Raw genomic sequence first — 20,691 nt, 5'->3', positions numbered from 1 at the left:
TTCCGTATTAGGGGCATACACTGAGTGATTGTAAATGCTTTGCCTCCCCGTCGAATTTTAGCAAACAGGAATCTACCTTCTTTATCTGCTATCGTCCCCAATATTCGCAAATCAGTAAGATCCCGGAATATTGTCTCTGGAGGATAGCTCCAGGGCAACGTGCTTGCCTTGGAAACAAGACAGCACGGAGCACCACAGGTTCGATCCCCAGGTCTGCATTTAGAAACCTCTGGGTATTAAGCACGTTATAAATATCATATCATATCATATCATATCATTGTCTGACGACACCACAGCAGAAACAAGACTGCTTCAGCATCTAATAAGTCTCCTACGCTTGAAAGAACTCATCTGGGCACCACAGATATGCCTAAGTAATTCACCCCTGTCAACGGTCCTAGGTCGGCAAATATGGCTTAGAACCAGGGCACTACTACACCTAAAACACTCGTACTCCCCTGAGGTCCCGATGATTTCAGACTTATGCAACTCTAGCACTGATCTAGCACAGATCATATCCTGGGTAAGGAATGGGGTCTACACATGGGGGACATGTACGACGAAGGCAACTTCAGAGACTTCACATCGCTTCAGGTGGCAGATGGTGTGCCGTGCGGACAATTCTTATGGTACCAACGAGCCAAGTGCACTGCATGCATGAAGTGGGCCGAGTGGACTGAAGAACCTGAGGCACACCCCCTTCTGACACTGCTGTACAACCTGGGGGACGTCCGGAGACTGATATCCCAAATATAAAGCCAACTAACAGACAGACCTAACCCCCGCAACGCAGATCTGAAAACCAGATGGGAACAGGATATAGGACAGGAGTTCACAGACAAAGAGTGGGAGAGGACTTTGATGTTTCCTAAGGAAGTATCCAGGAATGCCCGGTTTAGGCTGATACAACTTAACGTGCTATATCGCACATATATGACTTCACACAGAATAGCCCAATTTAACTATCAGGCCTCCCACAGATGCATGTGGTGTGAATCGGAAAACGCAGACCTATGGAACATGTTCTGGAGTTGCCCCAGGGTACGTCACCCTTGGGCCAGAGTTGAGCAAACATGCAGGTCAGCCGGCATGACCAGATACGACTGGTCCCCTAAAGAATGCCTGTTGGGCATGTACCCTCGTCTAGCCAAGATAAAACATGCAACTAAACTCATGGACCTGGCTTGCGTGCTAGCAAAAAGAAACATCACAATGGCCTGGAAGCGGGCGAACGGCCCACAACACTTAACATGGCACCGGGAAATGAAACTATGGGTAGAAGCAGAAACTCAGGCCTGGGAGGATGGAACCCTCAGATCCCCAGATGACGCAAGCGTGGCACTGGATGCATGGAAAACCCTTACACGAGATCTGTTTCACCCTTCAGACGATAAACCGCTTTGAACAAACAATCCTGCACACCACCAATGCCCTATCCTCAGAGCAACCTACCCGAGTAGTGCGGCACATAGACCACCCACGCTTCTCCACCTCCCTCCTCTCCCCCCTCCTCTCACTCCCTGACATCCGACTCGGGCCCACTATACACCCACCGCACCTACCTAATTGGAACAAGAGGTACACACCGGCGAACACTGCAGTTCAATTGTATTTTTTGGTTATATGTTGTTTTCAAACGTTACTGTTGGTATGCAATTCTGATATGATGTTATGTCTGTAACAATAAGAAATGCCAATAAACAAATTTAAAAATAAATATTAGATCATATATCATCAAGACGAGATATACCCCTCTCGTTTGTCGTTTGCCTGTAGCACATGGGGATAGCCTCTTATACTTAATTTGCATTATCTTTCATGCTGATGTGAGTCTCCTGAAAGGTCACAATTTCGGGTTTCGCTTCTTGCAAGAGACCCTCTACCTTTTGCCTTTTGATGGGCGTATTCAACCCCCTGACGTTCAATGAGAGCAAGTGAATCCCCTGTTTGCTACCCGTCCCCCTTTTTGCCCTGTGAGTTTCTATGCTGCATTGAACCCCCTCCCTCTCTGCCTCTCCCACTACCCCCTGCTCCCCCAACTCCTCCCCCAACCTCTCTGCCTAAACTCAGCTCGCCTTCCTCCTCCCATGTTCCCAGCTGTGGGTGCTGAGTCTCGTTAAACACCCAGAGGATAACTGTGTAGGTCAAGCATCCCCCGATTCCAAGTACCGTTACCATCCCTCCACTGCCCCAGTCAATCCTCCTTTATCTAGGAGGCCTCTGCAGATTCAGTACCAAACGCCGCCCTGGACCACCCCCCGCTACGAGAGTTAACAAACTCCCATGGCCCAGTTTTATACTTAGTCTTTCTTTCAAGCTGGAGATTTGGACCCATGCACTTCCGGTCCCTGTGGAGGCTTTCTTTTTGCCCTTGATTCACTTACTCTTCCATTCCTAGGGTTTCTCCTGCAAGCGTTCGCGGGAGGTCTCCTGGCCCGCCCTCCCGGGGGCTCTGCCCCTTCTTACTCGATGTTCAGGATCCTGAGCCCTTCTTCTTGTGTGGTGATGCAGTGTTGGTGGCCTTCCCACGTGTAGACCATCCCAAATGGAAAGGTCCATCTGTACTGAGTCTGGGCTTGGGATAATGCCCTTGTCACTGGGCCCATCTCGCTCCTCTTTGCCAGCTTAGTTTTGGCCAGATCTTGGAACAACTGAATTTCTTTGCCATTGACTTTTATAGGGGTCGCGTTCCTGCCGTCTTGTAGGATCGCCTCCTTTTGGTCGTATCTTCGCCGCGCCGTTACCACTTCTCTCGGTCTAGCACCTGGTTCTGTTCATATTGGGTCCACTCAATGTATTCTGTCTAAGGGATTCTCTTCCCCTCCCGCCTCTTTGTCCAGCAAGTCTGCGAACACCTGTTGCATTGTCTCTCGGAGGTCACGATCGCTCACACTTTCGGGTAATCCCTTGACCCTTATGTTCGCCCTCCTTGAGCGGTTCTCAAAGTCCTCAGCTTGAAGCTCAAGATTGTGTGTGGCTACCGCTAACTGGTCAGTTAGTGCATCAATCTTGTGAGTGTCTTTGGTTAGCTCTTGAATTGCATTTTCACACAAGTCCACTCTGTCACCTAGTTCCGCAATGTCCTCCTTAAATTCTTGTAGGGATTGGGTCAGTTCTGTTCTTATTGGGTTCAGCTGCGTCTGAAGGGTTTCCGTCATCTTGTCGCTGAATGCTTTGAAGCATTGCTGGAAAACTTCATTTGTGACCAGCAGGCCACTCGTTTGCGTTGGGGACCCCTCAGGCCTCGGCTGATCGGTCTGTATCTGATCGCCCCCCACCGATGTTTCCCCTTCCTTGCGCCATAACTTCTGGAGGGCTCTGTCCTGTTTTTTTTGCCATTTTGTTTGTGGCGGCCCCTTCCTTGAGGTCTTTGGGCTTGTTCCGTAACATTAAAGGGACTTTGCTAGGTGGTATCCGGCACCAGACTGCGCTCCCCTTTTGAGCCTATGGGATAGTTCTTTTGTCACTCAGGTTGGGGCCAGTCCTCTCCCCCTTGTTTCTGGGAGCAGATTTCCCACTATATACCGTAATCCGCAGCTCCACCTCCTTGTGGGGGCAATCATTACTTGCCCTTATTTGTAGGACCTCTTGTGTTTGCAATAGTAGCTCCCCCAGCACCCTTTTCCAATGTCCTGTAAGGGAGACTGTTCTGTATTCAGCAGGGTTTGCGTGGTTTCTTTCCAGGCTTGACTTTTATTACAAGGTTCAAGAGCACAGTGACAATCAACCTTGTTGTGGGCTACAAACGATTTGATCCTGTGCAACACCTCAGGCAGATGTCCTTACACTTTGATTAGGGGGCCCTGCTATGCAGAGCTGGCGCTTCCCACAGCCAGTGCTGCACCCATCGGCTCATAGTGCGTGCCCGACGGTTGTCTCCTGTCTTGAGGCGTCTTCTTTTCTGGTCCGGTGCCCGTTTGGTCTCCCAGTCCCGCGGCGAGTCCAGATCCTGGAGGGCGGGGTGGCCCAATCACCACTGCCTGGGTTGTCCGCTGTAGGTGCTTCTATGTTGGGCTATACGCCCCAGTGGTCTGCGTTAGCCTGGCTCCGGGGTTTCCGGTTGCAGCGGGAAGTAAGCTATGGGGCGCACCGCCACATGCCGTTATGGACTGGACACGCACCTGGGCCCCTCTCCAGGGAGTCCAAGGCTGGATGCGTGCTCCACACCGTGCCATCAATAGTTCCAAAGGCGAGCTTCCCCCTCTCTTACTTGTGTGAGATTTTTTGCGTGGTCTGTCCTTACTGTTGAGGGTACCGCCACTCTCATGCTCCTGTGGTGAGTGCCGCCTACGCTGCCTTCTGCGTGAGACCCGGGTCCACCTCTCGCCAAGGCCCGGGTACCCTCAACTGTCGAGGGGCAACTCTCTCGGTCAAACTCCTGCTGTTCCCGGTGGGTACTGCTGTTCCATACCCCCTTTCAGCTGACTCTCTACATGTGCCCACGGTAGGGAGAATGTCTCTGCTGCGCTGCTCCTATTCAGGCACACCGATTGTCCTGTTCCTCACCTCGGGGGCGCTTGGCTTCCTTCCAATGTACCACGTACCTCCTCAGCACCGCAGCGTTGTTACTCTGCTGCTTATTTTCAGGGTGGTGGTCCCGTCCTTGGGGCGATCCTACATATCTGGCACTTGCACCGGGGTCTCCAGTCTCATTTTGTACCCTTAGTTGTGATTGCCGGGTTGGAGGGCACTCCTCACGGTGTAATGATCATGGCAGCCATCTTGGAATCAGTTTTCTTTTTTTTTTCTTCTTATTTTCTATTGCTATTAGAACCTCAGGGGTTTTGCTTGGGGTGCTAATAGCAATAATCAAGCATTCTGGGGGGCTTGATTGCCCTGCTAACAGCACCGGGGCCTAGCATTTAGGCCCTCACTTCACTCTGTAACTTGGACCCCGGGCTTCTACCGACAGGTGAAGCCCACAGAACACAGGATTATTTCTAAAATCCAATAGACTGGTATGTGCAGCATTGAAAAAAAGAACCAGGTTAATAAAATTGGTATTATGCTTATCATACAGATATAGGCCTTTTTTGTGTTCTAAATGTTCTTTTTTTCCCCCTCATTGCATCATGGACCAATCCTTTCTGCACACATTTCTCATTGCATGGCATTAGTTCCAAACTCTAGTAAAAGCCCTGTGTTTGTTTTGAGGATTTGTCCAAGAGCTCTGAACTACCAGCCATATTTTTGGATTGAAAATGATTCTATGATTGATTCCATCAAATACCTTTACAGGGCTGCCTGAAGATGAACCCTGATGAGAGGATGAGCTGCGAGCAGCTCTTAGAAAACCCCTACTTTGAGGCCCATCGTGAAGAACCAGAAAAAAGAAGGGCACGGCATGATGGGAAAAACCGGAGACGTTTTCAGGTACCAATAATGTATTCAAATGTATTCCTCATGCTTTCATCCGTATTGCCAATTGCAGTGACATATATGTACCAGGGGGCACCTCCACTTAATTCTGTATGGCATCTGCCGTCATCATCACACATGGTGCTTGAAATACCCTCAATAACAGGGACACAAATGCTTTTTTCCAAGGTTTATTAGTTTTGAGTTCTAACAAAATATGTAACCTCAATTCCATTATTCCCTGGGTGCCTCCCAGTCCTCACCCACCCCCTTTCGGCAAACCTAGACAAACTCTAGAAAATTGGAGCACATTCCTTTAAGAACAATGTCAAACAAATATTTCCACTTTGAGATCAAACCAACTCAAGACACAAAGTCTAGTTGGGCAGTAAAACCCCACCAAATCCCTTGCAGCATACTAACGGTATATATGTATGCCATGAGTCATCCTATGACTCACTAAAATATGGCAATATTTTAGATGGAACCTCTGCTTTCCCCCAAATGGCAACCACTGACCATTTGGCTGCTACTAATATATTACTCTGAAGCCTTACCTCTCTTGATCTTCTGAAATGTGCTATCCAAGCATTTCATCCACTGCCAATCGTACCTCCAGCCAAAAATCCCTCAACATTGGGCAGCTTTGCAGTATGTATATATATTTCGAGGGGAATGCGTCCTACGTCATCGACGCAGACGCCAAAGATTTTCCGAATCAGCACAGCTGTGGACATTACCTGTCATAGATATGGAATACGTCGTCGGACCATCCCATCGAAAGAACGTTACCAGGTAAGAAAGTAACTTGTTCATATATATATAACCCAACCTCCCCGCAACCCATCCAACAGAGATTCAAACAAGTGGTTTCAAATGTATATATATATTGTCAGGCGTCTAATGCCAGTGATAAAATATTTTATATTACTTTGCCTGCATACTCATAATAATAATACTAATTTAGCATTTTGTGAACGGAACGCTGAAGAAAGGACACCAGCAGCGGCACGACGGAACGGAGAAGATCAAAGGAGAACAATTAATCACAGAGCAATGGAAGGAAGAAAGCATGGATCGTTCGACATAGACCAAACGAAGGGGGTAGAACAACAATGTCGAGGACATACATGGTCACAGGCGGCTGATGGACGCGAGTCTTCGGAAGGTGGGGTTAGAGAAGTCCGGAATAGAAGCCTCCCGGCCGTACCCGCTCCCCTATACCCGAGAAATATACTCTCATGTCAGCAGGGTTACATCAATCAGACCAGTTATGCTCCCCAACAGATGGTGGATTACCATCGAGCAGTTCCGTTCACATGGCAGTGGAAAGCTGCGACAGAGAAACAAGTGGGAGTACCGGATTACGGAGAACCCCGGCAACGCTCACCTTTCATTTCTCGTTGCAGAGGTCCAGCGACTGCGGCGTTGTCGGCTCACGTGGAGGACGGCGTTCCTTTCGGTTGTGCGGGCTTGGCGGACCAGGCATGAAGGCAACCTTCGTTACGAGAGAAAGGGGGCGGGGCTTATGGGAACTTTTATAGACTACCTGAACAATACCTCCCTAATTGGTTCACAACCCTCCAGCCCCTATATAAGGTGGAGACAAATGACGGACTGAGTGTGTCTTCTCCATTCCCTTGCAGGAACCCGAGAGAGAAGGAGCACCCGGGACGCTGTGGGCTTATGAGAACTAGCTACACTTTTGTGAAGCCTCATCCTTATTACAGAAGGAAGAAGTAATCTTTATTAAAAACCTTTTAAGTTGAAGCAGTTATTTTTGGTTCAACAATCCTTGCTGCCAGGCCTCCCATTTACAAATTTGGTGGCAGCGGTGGGATCGGTAAGCACGCCATGGAGAACATAATTAAAACCCTGGCAGAAGGACAACGGCAACTCCAGCAGATTATCCAAGTACAGTCCCATCAGGCACAGACCGACCGCCAAACCATCCAACAAGCACTCCAGTTGCAGGCAGCCAATCAAGATGCGCTGAAAAAGGTGACAGAGGCTGTGGTAACGAGCAGAGGCAATCCAATGGCTCCTACAGCTGTCTTACACAAGTTCCAGACTGGTGAGGATCCGTGTTATTTCTTCACCAATTTTGAAAGAGTTGCTCGCAACGCCCAATGGCCTATTGAGAAGTGGGGACACTTCATAGCTCCCTTGCCCACTGGCAGTATGCAAGGCGCTTATCAAGCGGCCAATCCAGCAGGAGACACTGCATATGCGGAAATCAAGAGGTCCATCCTTGAGCGTATGGGCATGGACGATGAGGCTTACCGGATCAGGCTCAGGGAGACAAAACTGAAACCTGGGGAAACACCCTGCCAATTGTACTATCGGATTCAAGGTTTGACCGAAAAATTGTTAAAACCTTCCAGCAGCAGTAATCAAGACATGGTGGACAAAATAAAACTGGAGCAGTTTTATAGCGCTATGAACCCTCAGCATCTGAGCGCTGCTTATTATTACCCACAGTGTGTGGTGCTCATTTATTGACCTCGGAATGATGAAAGGCTGAGTTTGGCCCTGCCGGGATTCAAACCTGTGTCGGCAAGCTCTGCACGGATGTCAAAGCAAGTGCTCTACTCGCTGAGCTATCTGACCAGCTGAGATAGACCGGCTCATGGAAGTTTCTAAGCTGCTACGTATGCCAACTGCCAGCAGTCCCACTGAATAACTCCTAATTAGCTCCACGTACACAATGGATCTCCCACTGCTTTACAATGTTCTACTAAGATCACTTTTATATATTATCAGATTACAGCATCCCAATATTACACTCAACTTACTTCCACTAGTGCCAGCGCACAACCTCCTTAAACAGATCGACATGATCACTATACCTTGTACTGTACTACAGAGGAACCTCAAACTATGCGCTAGACTCTCAAGGCTCTATGACCCTTTAACCAAATCAGCGCAAAGCAATGCCACTATTAGTCCTCGTAACACTAGCCATTCCCAGCACCCCCTCAAACTTAACAGCAGACTTTTCCGAGAGCCAATCATCGCCCCGAAAGGTATTCATAAAATTCAGCCATCACTTTTGAAACCAGTACAGCCTGAGACAAAGGGCGCACTTATAAATGCCCGACCTATGGTAGCCCACGCAACAGATATCGCCGACCTACTACACAATGAAGATTTAGACTTCCTAGCTGTGACCGAATCTTGGCTCCACCCAGCAGCTGGTCCAGCAATTATGCTAGCCTTACCAGACGATTATACCCTACTAAGACTTGATCGTAACACCTCTTGAGGCGGAGGTCTTGCCATAATAGCTAAAACTAAACTAACATTGAAATTCTCTCCTCCCCACAACACAGGTTCATGCGAATCCCTATCTGCTAAGTTAACCTTGACTAATACGCAGTCTGTATCTATTCACCTTATATTCCGACCTCCCGGCCCTTTAGGATCTTTTGAAGATAACCTTATAAATATCCTATCAAACAATCTCAAGAACTCCTCCCAAAGCATCCTACTGGGAGACTTTAACCTTGGTTTCAGCGACCCCGCAGATGCTAATGCCACTCTAATTAACAACACCTTAGAGGAATTAGGCTTTACCCAGAAGATCACAGCTCCTACCCACATCAAAGGCAAAACTCTTGATTGGTTAGCTGTGCATAATTGCCCAATTTTGGTCTCATCTATAATACCACAACCCTGATCTGACCATTACTTGATCACATTCTCCCTAGAAGCTATACCATCGCAATCTGACAGTATAGCTCCAGCTGTCCCGATCAGAAACAAAAGAAACATTACTCCTGAAAACCTTATCCCCTTGATCCTACCTACTCTCAATGCCATTCCAGACCACACAGATCCCTCCATTATGGTAGACCTGTATAATAAAGTAATCCTATCTTCCCTTGATGACATATCACCTATGAAGATGCGAAAGAGTAAACCTCGCAAACATATGAATACCTGGTTCTCTCCCCATCTCAAGGCTATCAGACAGGAGAAACGACGCTGCGAAAAAATCTGGAGGTCAGATCCTACAGAAAACAATAAGAAAAACCTGAGCAAACTAGCCTCCCAGTACAAAAAAGAAATTATCTTGGCTAAACAAACTTCCTATAACCTTCGAATTTCTCAAGCCAAATCTAACACTAAAGAGCTTTTTGTAATTCTGAAAGAGGAAGAATACTGTTATGTATGGGCACTCGTTCCTCGCTAAACCACGGGCTCATTTCCCTTTAAGGAAGGCGAAACCTGGTACCTGGAAATTGGCATGGCAACGCTGGCGTCCACTCTACTCCTCCCTCGGACCACGTCGAGTAGTGCGCCGGATTGTCACGTGAATTGCTTCCTTATTAGCGCCTCCTCCTACTGGTTCGGTGCTTCTGATCACAGATTAGTGGCGTTTGGAATTCTGTTTACCCATATCTGGTTCTTGTTCTCCCCGTTCCTGTCCTTGTTACCCTGTTCTTTCCTCCACAGTGATTGATCACCTTGGCTCCTCGACGCGGACTGTTTATTGGATTGCCTTTTTCTTGTCGCCTTGCCTGGAATTGCCTCGTCTGGTTTCTTGATCTCGGATTGCTATTGGACCTCTCTTGCCTGCTCCTTGGATACCTCGTTTTCTTCAGGTCAGACCTCATCCTCTTCAGTATTCTGTCCTTGGGATTTCTGGAACTTTGAACTGTAGTAGTGGTACACGGACTAGAGACTTCCTGTGTGTACTAGCGTCCTCGTGCCGTCGGGTCAGGGTGTTATTAGGCGTCCTCGTGCCGTCGGGATAGTCTTGGACTGCTTCTTGTGGATTGCTTGGATTCCGCCTGCGAATACTATCCTTCTCCTGGGACACAAACACCGGTAAGCGGTTAACCTTTTACTGATAAGACTGGATAGAAGGAGGGGGGTGGTCTTTGTCTTATTGTTATTGGCAGTTGTTATTACAAAACCTTCCTTTTTGCATTGCATGGTATATCTTCGGTATCACATTTTACAAATCTTGTGGTTGTGGTGTGTTGTTATCTCACCTATGCAGGTTTGGTTCCGAATTGCTGCATGATACCCTTATCCAAGTCTCCTTGACATCCCGCATTTCAACCCGAGTTGTTCCACGGAGACTCCAGGATTTCCATCGGCATCCATTCTTTTCTCCAATAGATCGCTCTGGTTCTTTCTAGTCAAAACCAGAGGGGTACATTGGGAAGAAGAATTCATCGGCTACACTACGAGGGCAAATCTGGTATCTGACAGAATCAGAAGCCTTAATGGATGCCAATGAAACATTGGCCACCATCTTGCAATTGGTGGCCGATCTCCGCAATGATATGACCGCTGCCCATACTGCTACGCAGCGGCGCATAGATGATTTGCAAGCAGGGTTGTTGCCTCGGGGGGCCGAGGCGGCTCCTTTTGCGGGTATTCCTGATGCAGCTCCTCTCCCATCTCAACAGGGCACGGGTCCTGTATATATGACGGCACAGTTCCCCTTGGCTCCTCCTGAACGGTTCCATGGAGACCCCAAAACATTCAGGACCTTCCTGAATCAGTGTAGACTGCACTTTCTTTGTCGTCCTGCCTCTTTTCCTGATGCAACTACCAAGGCAGCGTTTCTGTTGTCCCATTTAGGGGGCACTGCTGCCGCCTGGGCGAATCCACTGTTGGAAGAAGGGAGTCATCTTCTATATAATTGTGACGCATTAATAGATGCCATGAGTCGCGTCTTTGACACACGTTATGCGACACAAGCTACTGACTTAGAACTGCTCAATCTGCAACAAGGAGGTCTCTCTCTGCTAGCCTACGTGGCCAAATTTAACCAGTTGGTGGCAGAGACCGGTTGGCCTGAAGAAAAGAAGGCCTCCCTCTTCTATAAGGGCTTGTCTGATTCCTTGAAGGACACACTAGCAACTGTCCCAGTGATACCCAAGACATTCCCCGAACTTTTGGATCTGGTTCTTCAGATCGATTCCAGACAGGCAGCGAGGAAAGGAGAGAAAAGAACAGCTCCCCCGGTTTCTCTTGCTGTTCCTGTTCCTGCTTCGGGATCCTCTGAACCTATGCAAATAGGGGCTCTGAGAAGTCCTTTAACAGCAGAAATCAGGGAACACCGTAAAAAGAACGGTCTATGTTTTTATTGTGGAGCTTCCGATCACTTGCTCAGGGATTGCTCCAAAAGACCTACCAAAAAACAGGGAAACGCCAAAACCCGGTGACTGAAGGGATCCAGACGCCGGGTATTTCATCTACAGATCCTTCTTTGTGTAGCCCTTATTGTCTGAACGTGTCACTCATGGCCTCCGGTATTGAGAGAAAGCAGGTTAGCATGGTATTGGACTCTGGAGCCACAGGGAATTACGTGGATGCCTCCCATGCGAGGGCATTGGGTCTCCCGATTGTCCTTAAACCATGTCCGGAAATGGTGAATGCTGTGGACGGTTCTTCTCTGGTGTCTGGGCTAGTGACAGAACGCACTATTGACTTGGTAATGACCACGGATTGTGGGCATCAGGAAAGTATATCCTTTGATCTTATTGCCGCCCCACAGTTCAGATTTATATTAGGTCTGCCCTGGTTCAGACTGCATAACCCATCAGTGGACTGGTTTTCAGGGGACGTGTGTTTTCTCTCTGATTACTGTGATACTCATTGTCTAAAAACCCCTGCCATGGTCAATCCAGGCCGCGTTCTCTCTGAACTAGCTGGTACCGTAGGGGCAGTTATCAATACTACGCTTCCTGTGGCTTACCAAAAGTACAAGGATGTTTTCGATGCTCAGGGGGCGGAGGTACTTCCACCCCATAGACCTTACGACTGTCCTATTGACTTGGTCCCTGGGGCCAAGGTACCTTCAGGACGCATCTACTCCTTGACCCCAAGGGAAGACCTGATTTTGAAGGACTATATTCAGAGTTCCTTGGACTCCGGATTTATACGCCCTTCACGTTCACCCGCTGCCTCCCCATTATTTTTCGTTCCGAAGAAGGAGGGAGACCTTCGTCCTTGCATCGACTATCGGGCATTGAACGCAGTCACAATCAAGAACCAATATCCGATCCCTCTGATTTCGGTTTTACTGGATCAATTGGGGTCGGCCAAGGTGTTTACTAAACTGGACTTAAGGGGTGCATACAATCTTGTACGGATCCGCGAAGGCGACGAATGGAAAACTGCTTTCAAAACCAAGTATGGTCTCTTCGAGTATTGTGTTATGCCTTTTGGCCTGTGTAACGCTCCAGCTACCTTTCAGTTTTTCATCAATGAGGTATTCCATGACATGTTAGACCATTACGTTGTCATATACTTGGATGACATCTTGATCTATTCTCCTTCGATTGCCTCTCATGTCATTCATGTTTCCAACGTATTGCAACGATTGAGGGAAAACCGTCTATACGCCAAACTGGAGAAGTGCATGTTTCATGTCACTGAGGTGGAGTTTCTGGGCTATAGCATTACTAATCAGGGTGTACAAATGAGCCGTTCCAAGGTCGCTGCTATTTTGGACTGGCCGCGTCCCAACACATTGAAAGCCTTGCAGTCTTTCCTTGGTTTCGCAAATTTTTATCGGCGGTTTATTCAAGATTATTCTGCCCTAGCTTCTCCACTAACGGCTCTCACCAGCACGAAACATCCGTTTAAGTGGAATGCACAGGCACAAACCGCATTTGAAGCCCTGAAATCCGCTTTCACTTCCGCTCCTGTTCTTCAGCATCCAGATATGAACACACCATTTGTTGTTGAAGCCGATGCCTCGGATATAGCCTTGGGCGCTGTTTTATCCCAACATTGTCCAGATACCAAGACTCTCCATCCAGTGGCTTATCACTCCAGGAAACTTACGCCCTATGAAAGAAATTACACTATCACGGAGCGTGAGTTATTGGCTGTCAGAGACGCATTCTTGGTATGGAGACACCATCTGTTGGGTTCTCCCGAACCGGTACAAGTCTTTACGGATCACAGGAATCTCTTAGCCCTGCAGTCGGTGAAATGCACCACGGCTCGCCATGCTAGGTGGCATGAATTCTTTTCAATGTTCAATTTCACCATCACCTACCGTCCCGGTTCCTTGAATTCTAAAGCAGATGCCCTTTCGCGGCTTCATGGACCTCCGACTCCCTCTAACCTTCACGGCTCTATGTTACTGCCTACTCAAGTAGTGTGTGGCTGCACGTTACGTCCTCCATTAAACTTGGCAATCAAGGACTGGGTGAATAACCATCCCTCCGAGTTGGCAAGCCTTGGTCTGGAGCTGGTTCATTCACTACCCTATAAACAGGGCAAGATATTTCTGCCAGATGTTGATACTCGGCGTACCGCCATGCAATGGTGTCATGATGCTGCTATAGCGGCCCATCCGGGGGTTGGTAAGACCTTGGACCTCTTAGGAAGGTGGTGCTGGTGGCCTTCTATGAACAAAGATGTGAGGGAATACATAGCTGTTTGTGCCGTTTGCGCCCAGTGCAAACATCAACGTGGTAAACTTGTGGGTCTACTACAACCCATGCCTATACCTGAAGCCCCGTGGAAGATGCTTTCCATGGATTTTGTCGTGGAGCTTCCTTTGGTGGAAGGTTACAACACTATCTGGGTAGTGATTGACTACTTTACCAAGATGGCTATGTTTGTACCGTGCCATGGTGTCCCTACTGCTCCGGTACTGGCGGATCTATTCCTGAAAAATGTGTTTAAAAGGTTCGGCCTACCCACTATGATCATTACGGATCGGGGACCGCAGTTTACTTCTCGCTTTTGGAGGTCTTTGACCACAACCTTAGGTATCGATGGCAGATACTCCAGCGCCTATCACCCTCAAACAGATGGCCAAACGGAGAGGCTTAATGCCACCATGGAGCAGTACCTCCGTTGCCTCACTCTTCAGCGTCAAGGTACCTGGGTCTCCGTATTGCCGTTGGCGGAATTCGCCTACAATAATTCCCTCCACTCCGCGACCCACATGTCCCCATTTTACGCTATGTATGGTCGACATCCACGGTCCTTGCCTCTTGATGCTGAGCCACCCTTGCACAATCCCGCTGCCTTAAATTGTTTCAAGAGCCTCTCAGACACTCATGCCTTAGTAAAGAATCAACTGGTTCTGGCCCAGAAGCGTTCAAAGAAATACGCGGATGCACGACGCTCCTCGGCTCCTTTGTATACTCCTGGCATGAAGGTCTGGTTGTCTACGAAGAACCTACGATTGTCAGGTCGACGGACCTTGTTACCACGCTTTGTGGGTCCCTATAAGGTTCTGCAAGTCATAAATCCTGCAGTGCTCCGTCTAGCTCTACCTCCTACCTGGAGGATACATCCGGTGTTTCATGTATCCTTGGTGAAACCTTGTCACCCATTGACCAAACTGCCTTTACGCCCGTCTCCTGTCAGAGTACAGGGGTTCGACGAATACGAGGTGGCTGCTATCCTGGATACCAAAGTGTGCAGGGGACGGCGTTTGTACTTGGTCGATTGGAAGGGCTATGGTCCAGAGGACCGCACATGGGAACCAACTGAAAACATTCATGCCCCTGCCCTTATGGCCCGTTTCTGGTCCTCTCGGGGGGTGAGGTCCCCTTTGCGGGAGGATACTGTTATGTATGGGCACTCGTTCCTCGCTAAACCACGGGCTCATTTCCCTTTAAGGAAGGCGAAACCTGGTACCTGGAAATTGGCATGGCAACGCTGGCGTCCACTCTACTCCTCCCTCGGACCACGTCGAGTAGTGCGCCGGATTGTCACGTGAATTGCTTCCTTATTAGCGCCTCCTCCTACTGGTTCGGTGCTTCTGATCACAGATTAGTGGCGTTTGGAATTCTGTTTACCCATATCTGGTTCTTGTTCTCCCCGTTCCTGTCCTTGTTACCCTGTTCTTTCCTCCACAGTGATTGATCACCTTGGCTCCTCGACGCGGACTGTTTATTGGATTGCCTTTTTCTTGTCGCCTTGCCTGGAATTGCCTCGTCTGGTTTCTTGATCTCGGATTGCTATTGGACCTCTCTTGCCTGCTCCTTGGATACCTCGTTTTCTTCAGGTCAGACCTCATCCTCTTCAGTATTCTGTCCTTGGGATTTCTGGAACTTTGAACTGTAGTAGTGGTACACGGACTAGAGACTTCCTGTGTGTACTAGCGTCCTCGTGCCGTCGGGTCAGGGTGTTATTAGGCGTCCTCGTGCCGTCGGGATAGTCTTGGACTGCTTCTTGTGGATTGCTTGGATTCCGCCTGCGAATACTATCCTTCTCCTGGGACACAAACACCGGTAAGCGGTTAACCTTTTACTGATAAGACTGGATAGAAGGAGGGGGGTGGTCTTTGTCTTATTGTTATTGGCAGTTGTTATTACAAAACCTTCCTTTTTGCATTGCATGGTATATCTTCGGTATCACATTTTACAAATCTTGTGGTTGTGGTGTGTTGTTATCTCACCTATGCAGGTTTGGTTCCGAATTGCTGCATGATACCCTTATCCAAGTCTCCTTGACATCCCGCATTTCAACCCGAGTTGTTCCACGGAGATTCCAGGATTTCCATCGGCATCCATTCTTTTCTCCAATAGATCGCTCTGGTTCTTTCTAGTCAAAACCAGAGGGGTACATTGGGAAGAAGAATTCATCGGCTACACTACGAGGGCAAATCTGGTATCTGACAAATCCTCTGTACAGACGCCTGACTTTTGCATTAAGGATAAAAACTGGTGCACAGGTATACAAAATGCTCTAGCTAATAAAATCACTTCCAAACTAAGATTAGACTAAAAAAAGACTCCCTTCTCTCCACCTCCAAACCTAGCATCACTAGCTCCTCATTGTCACAATTCAACTTGACGCCTCCTCCTGTGCTCACTCCCCACTTTAACTTCTGTAAAGTATCCACCAAAGAGGTTGAAAATGTTATTCTCACTCTCAAACCTTCGAATTGCCATAGGGACCTATGCCCTGCACCATACCTAATAATCTGAAACAATCTTGGGTCCTCCCACTCCTTAAAAAACCTAATCTAGATCCTTCTACCCCCACAAATTACCGTCCCATCACCACAGTGCCGTTCCTACTCAAAATCCTTGATAAAATAGCATACCAACAAATCCAACACTACCTTGAACACTACCACCTTCTAGGAGTCCGACAGTCAGGCTTCAGACCCCAGCACGGAACTGAGACTGCACTCCTAGATCTTAAGGCACAGATCGATGAGCTGAGAGACGAGGGTAAGACAGCATTACTGTTGCTTCTTGATCTTTCAACTGCATTCGATCTGGTCGACCATGAGATCCTTTGCAATCACTTACAATCGGCAGCCCACTTTTCCCAAGAGGCAACCGACTGGATCCAATCCTTTCTTAACAACCGCACAATGCAAGTCTTTTCCCCACTAGCAGCTGCTGACCCAACGCCTATCACCTGCGGTGTGCCTCAGGGCTCTTGTGTCTCCCCCACCCTGTACAACATTTTTACGAAGCCCCTTTTCGATGATCTAGATGGCCTGGGTATCACCTACACTAATTATGCTGATGATACCCAGATCCTCATCCCGCTGACGGGGGATTATGACAAGGATTTGGCCTTTGTAAATAGAGTGTACCTCATCATCCAGGCATGGATGGCCCCACACGGTCTATGCCTGAATGATGACAAAACAGAACTCCTCATCTTAGGCACTACGTCCAACCTTAATAAACTAGGCCAAAATTACTCTTCTCGGCTTCTATTTAGACTCCACACTTGCCTTCAAAAAACAAGTTAATGCTATGGCATCCGCCACATCTTATACATGCAAACTTATTAGAGCAGCCAAACCATTCCTCTCTCCCAATAACTGCATCACCCTAGCCAGAGCTTTGATCCTGTCCAAGCTGGATTATTGTAATGCTCTATATGTAGGCTGCAACAAATACATCACGAACAAAATCCGAATTTTACAAAATAATGCTTTAAGAGCTGCACTAAGCCTCCCGAAGTAAGCCCACATCTCAGAGACTATCAGATCTGTCAACTGGCTCTCAACGAAAGACAAAATATTCCTTAAATCTGTCTCTCTGACTCACAAATGCCTCCACCAAGCTGCCCCTCAATACTTGATAATGAGATAATGAGATTCACTAGACCAGCATCCTGCCGCCCTTCCAGAAAGGTCAACTCTAACCTCCTTCTGGTGCCAAGATTCAAACGCACTATGTCGGGAGGGAATAGCTTTCCTGTCAAAGCAGCACAATTCTGGAACTCCCTACCACCATCCATCAGGGAAAACCTTCCCTACCCTCAATTCAGATCTAATACCATCCTCTGGCTCAAGGAACATGACACCTAACGCTCTTCCTTGCCGCGCCATACTTAACTACTGTAAATTGTGTTTAACTATGTACATCTACTGATCCTTTATGTTTAGACATATCATATATCCTGCAAATATTGTAAATTTCCTGTAATTATAATTTGAGGTATCGGCTTTCATTGTTCTTGATGTTTTCCAGCAATGTAACCTCAGTTGGACTCCATCTATTGTGCTCCCTGTAAGCTAAGCTTTATAATCCTCTTGTTGCTTTTGCGCCCTGCTACCCTTGGGTTAGGTTGCACACTACAAATAATAAACAAACAAACAAAAAAACATTATCCTGAGTGCTTATTCCCAAAATGTGTATGATGATATTCTCCCTGAATCCTGCTCCCATGCCTTTCTAGAAGATTTGTGCAAGGGTCATCGGAGAGTATGGGGATAATGATAATGGCATGTCTTTACAAACTTAGTGGTGGGGAAAGCAATAATGGGTTATTTGGGATCCCCCAACTGAGTTCTTGACAAAATGAGGTAAGGCCAAACTGATACTCACAGAAACAGAGTGAGGAAGCAAATACTGAATGGCAGGAATGCTTATCAGAACACACGTTCCAGGCAAATTAATCTGAATTCAAAAAACAATACTGTACTCCAGATATAGCAAACCTACTTGAATTGAAATCGGAAAAAGCTTTAGTGACAGGTTGGCACAAAAAGCACAAGGGATAACATTGGAACAGAGTGAGCCGATTAGCATTTATATACACAGCAGTAATACCAAATCAGTAAATGGGCTTTGACATGTATTTTACAGTGCAAGGTCGATTTACAATACGAAATGAACACTCAGGGTTTTTCCATTATAGCAGCTGTATTGCACAAGAATGACAACCCGTTTCTTTATTCTAATTATGGACACTTTGTACATGTATGACGTGAAATGAATTTGAGAGTTCCTTTTTACAGAGTTTATCTCCTTTTTCACAAACTGCATTGATCTTATGGCTGCTATTTTTTTTTTTTAAAAACACTTTTTATTGGCATTTAGGTAAGTTTACATATCAAGATTGCGTTTAGTGAAGGTGTTCATTAGCCAAGCAGGGTGAAAAAGAAATAGGTAACAACAAAAAATAACAACAAACGTGCACAGTCTCTTGCGAGGATGTCTGCGTTCAGATGGTGTTCCGGAGGAAAGGAGTGCGAAGGCAGGGTTCCGGGGCGTATGAATGTTCGAGGTTCAGGTACTAGGTGGTTCTGTAGTTGTTTGCTGTTAGGGTGGGCAGGCACCTCAGGGGGGCTTGTGGTCAGCAGAGAAGGGTATGTCGCGGAGGAGGGCTTTCCACGCCTCAAGGGTGTTGTTCACGTCGGCTGTTCCAGTGGTGGCTCCATCCTGCCAGGCCCTGGTCTCGGCTGTGGTCCAACGCTCTAATTCGCTGAGCCAGTGTTGGTATCTCGGGCCTGGTTTAGATTTCCAGGCCATAGCTATGGTTCTTTTGGCTAGGATGCAGGAAATGTCCATCAGCTTGACTACGTGTTTGATCTTGTTCAGTCTGGGGTATGTTCCGAGGAGGCATTCCTGGGGGCCCCAGTTGTATCTGGTAATGCCAGCTTCCGTGCAAATTTGCTTTATTTTAGACCAGAATTGTGACACCCTGTTACAAGACCAGAACATGTGCAGTAGGTCTGCTGGGGTGGTGTCGCACCAAGGGCAGTTTGATGTTGTCTTTTTGTTAAAACTGGCGACTCTCTTCGGGGTCATGTATGTTCTGTAGAGAACATTGAGTTGGATTTGTCGGAATCTGGTGTTCCTGGAGACCTCCTTGGGGTAAAGTAGCACTCTCTCCCATTCTGTGTCCGTGAGCGTGACCTGGAGGTCGAGTTCCCATCTTTCTTTTAGTGCTGCACTTTTAGGGTTGGGCCTGTCTATTAGTTGGCCGTAGAGGCGGGTTATTGGTTTCCAGCCGTCTGAGAGTTCATGCATCTCGTTAAGGAGGGGGTTAGGGTTGGGTTCTTCTGGCCATTCAGACCATTTTGACTTTGCAATCTGTCTGAGACGATGGTACCACAGAAATTGGCCTCTGTTTAGTTCCTCTGATTCCAGGATCGTTTCGAATTCTTTGAATTTGGCGTCTTCGTACATGTCGCCCCAAGTGTAAATCCCAGCGCTCTCCCATTTTCTTGCCACTTTGAGGTCTGTTATGGATTGGCATGCGTCCACAAGGATGGGGGTGTCAGGAGAGTACGGGTGAGTGATTTGATGGATAGAGCAGGTTCTAGTCCAAATTTGTCTACCCAGCTGTACAATCATAGGGACTTCTAGTGTTTGTTTAAGTGGGTTCCAGAGTGATTTTTGGGAAACAGATTGGAAGATGTTAGCCTTAGTAGTCCTGATTCAGCATTTGGGTCGTCTTGGAGCCACTTTGTGACGTGGCTAAGTTGAGCTGCTAAGTAATACATGTGTAGGTCCGGGAGTTGTATCCCCCCCTGTTTATGTCGCAGCGTGAGGATCTTCAGGGGTAGCTTATGTCTGGCTGGGCCCCACAGGAAGTCTCTGATTAGCGAATCCAGTTTCTTAAAGAAGGATATAGGGATACAGTGGCAGACATTCGTGAAGTAGTAGAGGAATCTCGGTAGGATAATCATTTTCACAATTGCTGCTCTACCCATCATGGCAAGTGGCAGCTTAGACCAGAACTTCATGGAGTTGCGAAGTGCTTTTGTTGCTTTTTCGGTGTTGTGTTCGTGGGTGAGTTCTGGGGTATGTGTTATGTTGATTCCCAGGTAGCGGAACATTCCTGGTTGCCACTCTATCCCCACTTCTGGTAGTTCTTCCATGCTTATCTTATTGAGTTTGGCTAGTGGGAATGCACAGGATTTAGATCTGCTAAATTTGATTCCGGAATAGCGGGCATAGTTGTCCAGGACATCGAGTAGAACTTGCGCATTCACTTGTGGGTCCTTTACGTATAAGAGTACGTCGTCCGCATATAGGGAAATTATGAAGTGTCTGTTGCCCAGTTTTATACCTGCATCAAAGAACTGTCTCCTGCAGTAGATGGCGATCGGCTCCAGTCCTAAGACGTACAACATGG

General features: G+C 47.6%; 1 protein-coding gene across 3 annotated transcripts in view; it reads left to right on the top strand.

The window, feature by feature from the left end:
- The window catches only part of LOC138569113 (cyclin-dependent kinase-like 4), a 1,540,933-nt gene that overhangs the window by 1,296,008 nt on the left and 224,234 nt on the right, over positions 1 to 20,691 (top strand). For all 3 annotated transcript variants that reach the window (XM_069646780.1, XM_069646779.1, XM_069646778.1), the window contains one exon: positions 5,239 to 5,373. In XM_069646780.1, coding sequence (XP_069502881.1) covers positions 5,239 to 5,373 — 135 coding nt within the window. The remainder of the gene's footprint in view (positions 1 to 5,238; positions 5,374 to 20,691) is intronic.

The sequence above is a fragment of the Ambystoma mexicanum genome, chromosome 2q (genome assembly GCF_040938575.1).
Source record: "Ambystoma mexicanum isolate Mex_15411 chromosome 2q, UKY_AmexF1_1, whole genome shotgun sequence".
In the NCBI taxonomy this organism is placed as follows: Eukaryota; Metazoa; Chordata; class Amphibia; order Caudata; family Ambystomatidae; genus Ambystoma; species Ambystoma mexicanum.
Note: the sequence above shows the minus strand (reverse complement) of the source record. Positions and strands in the feature narration are given on the sequence as shown.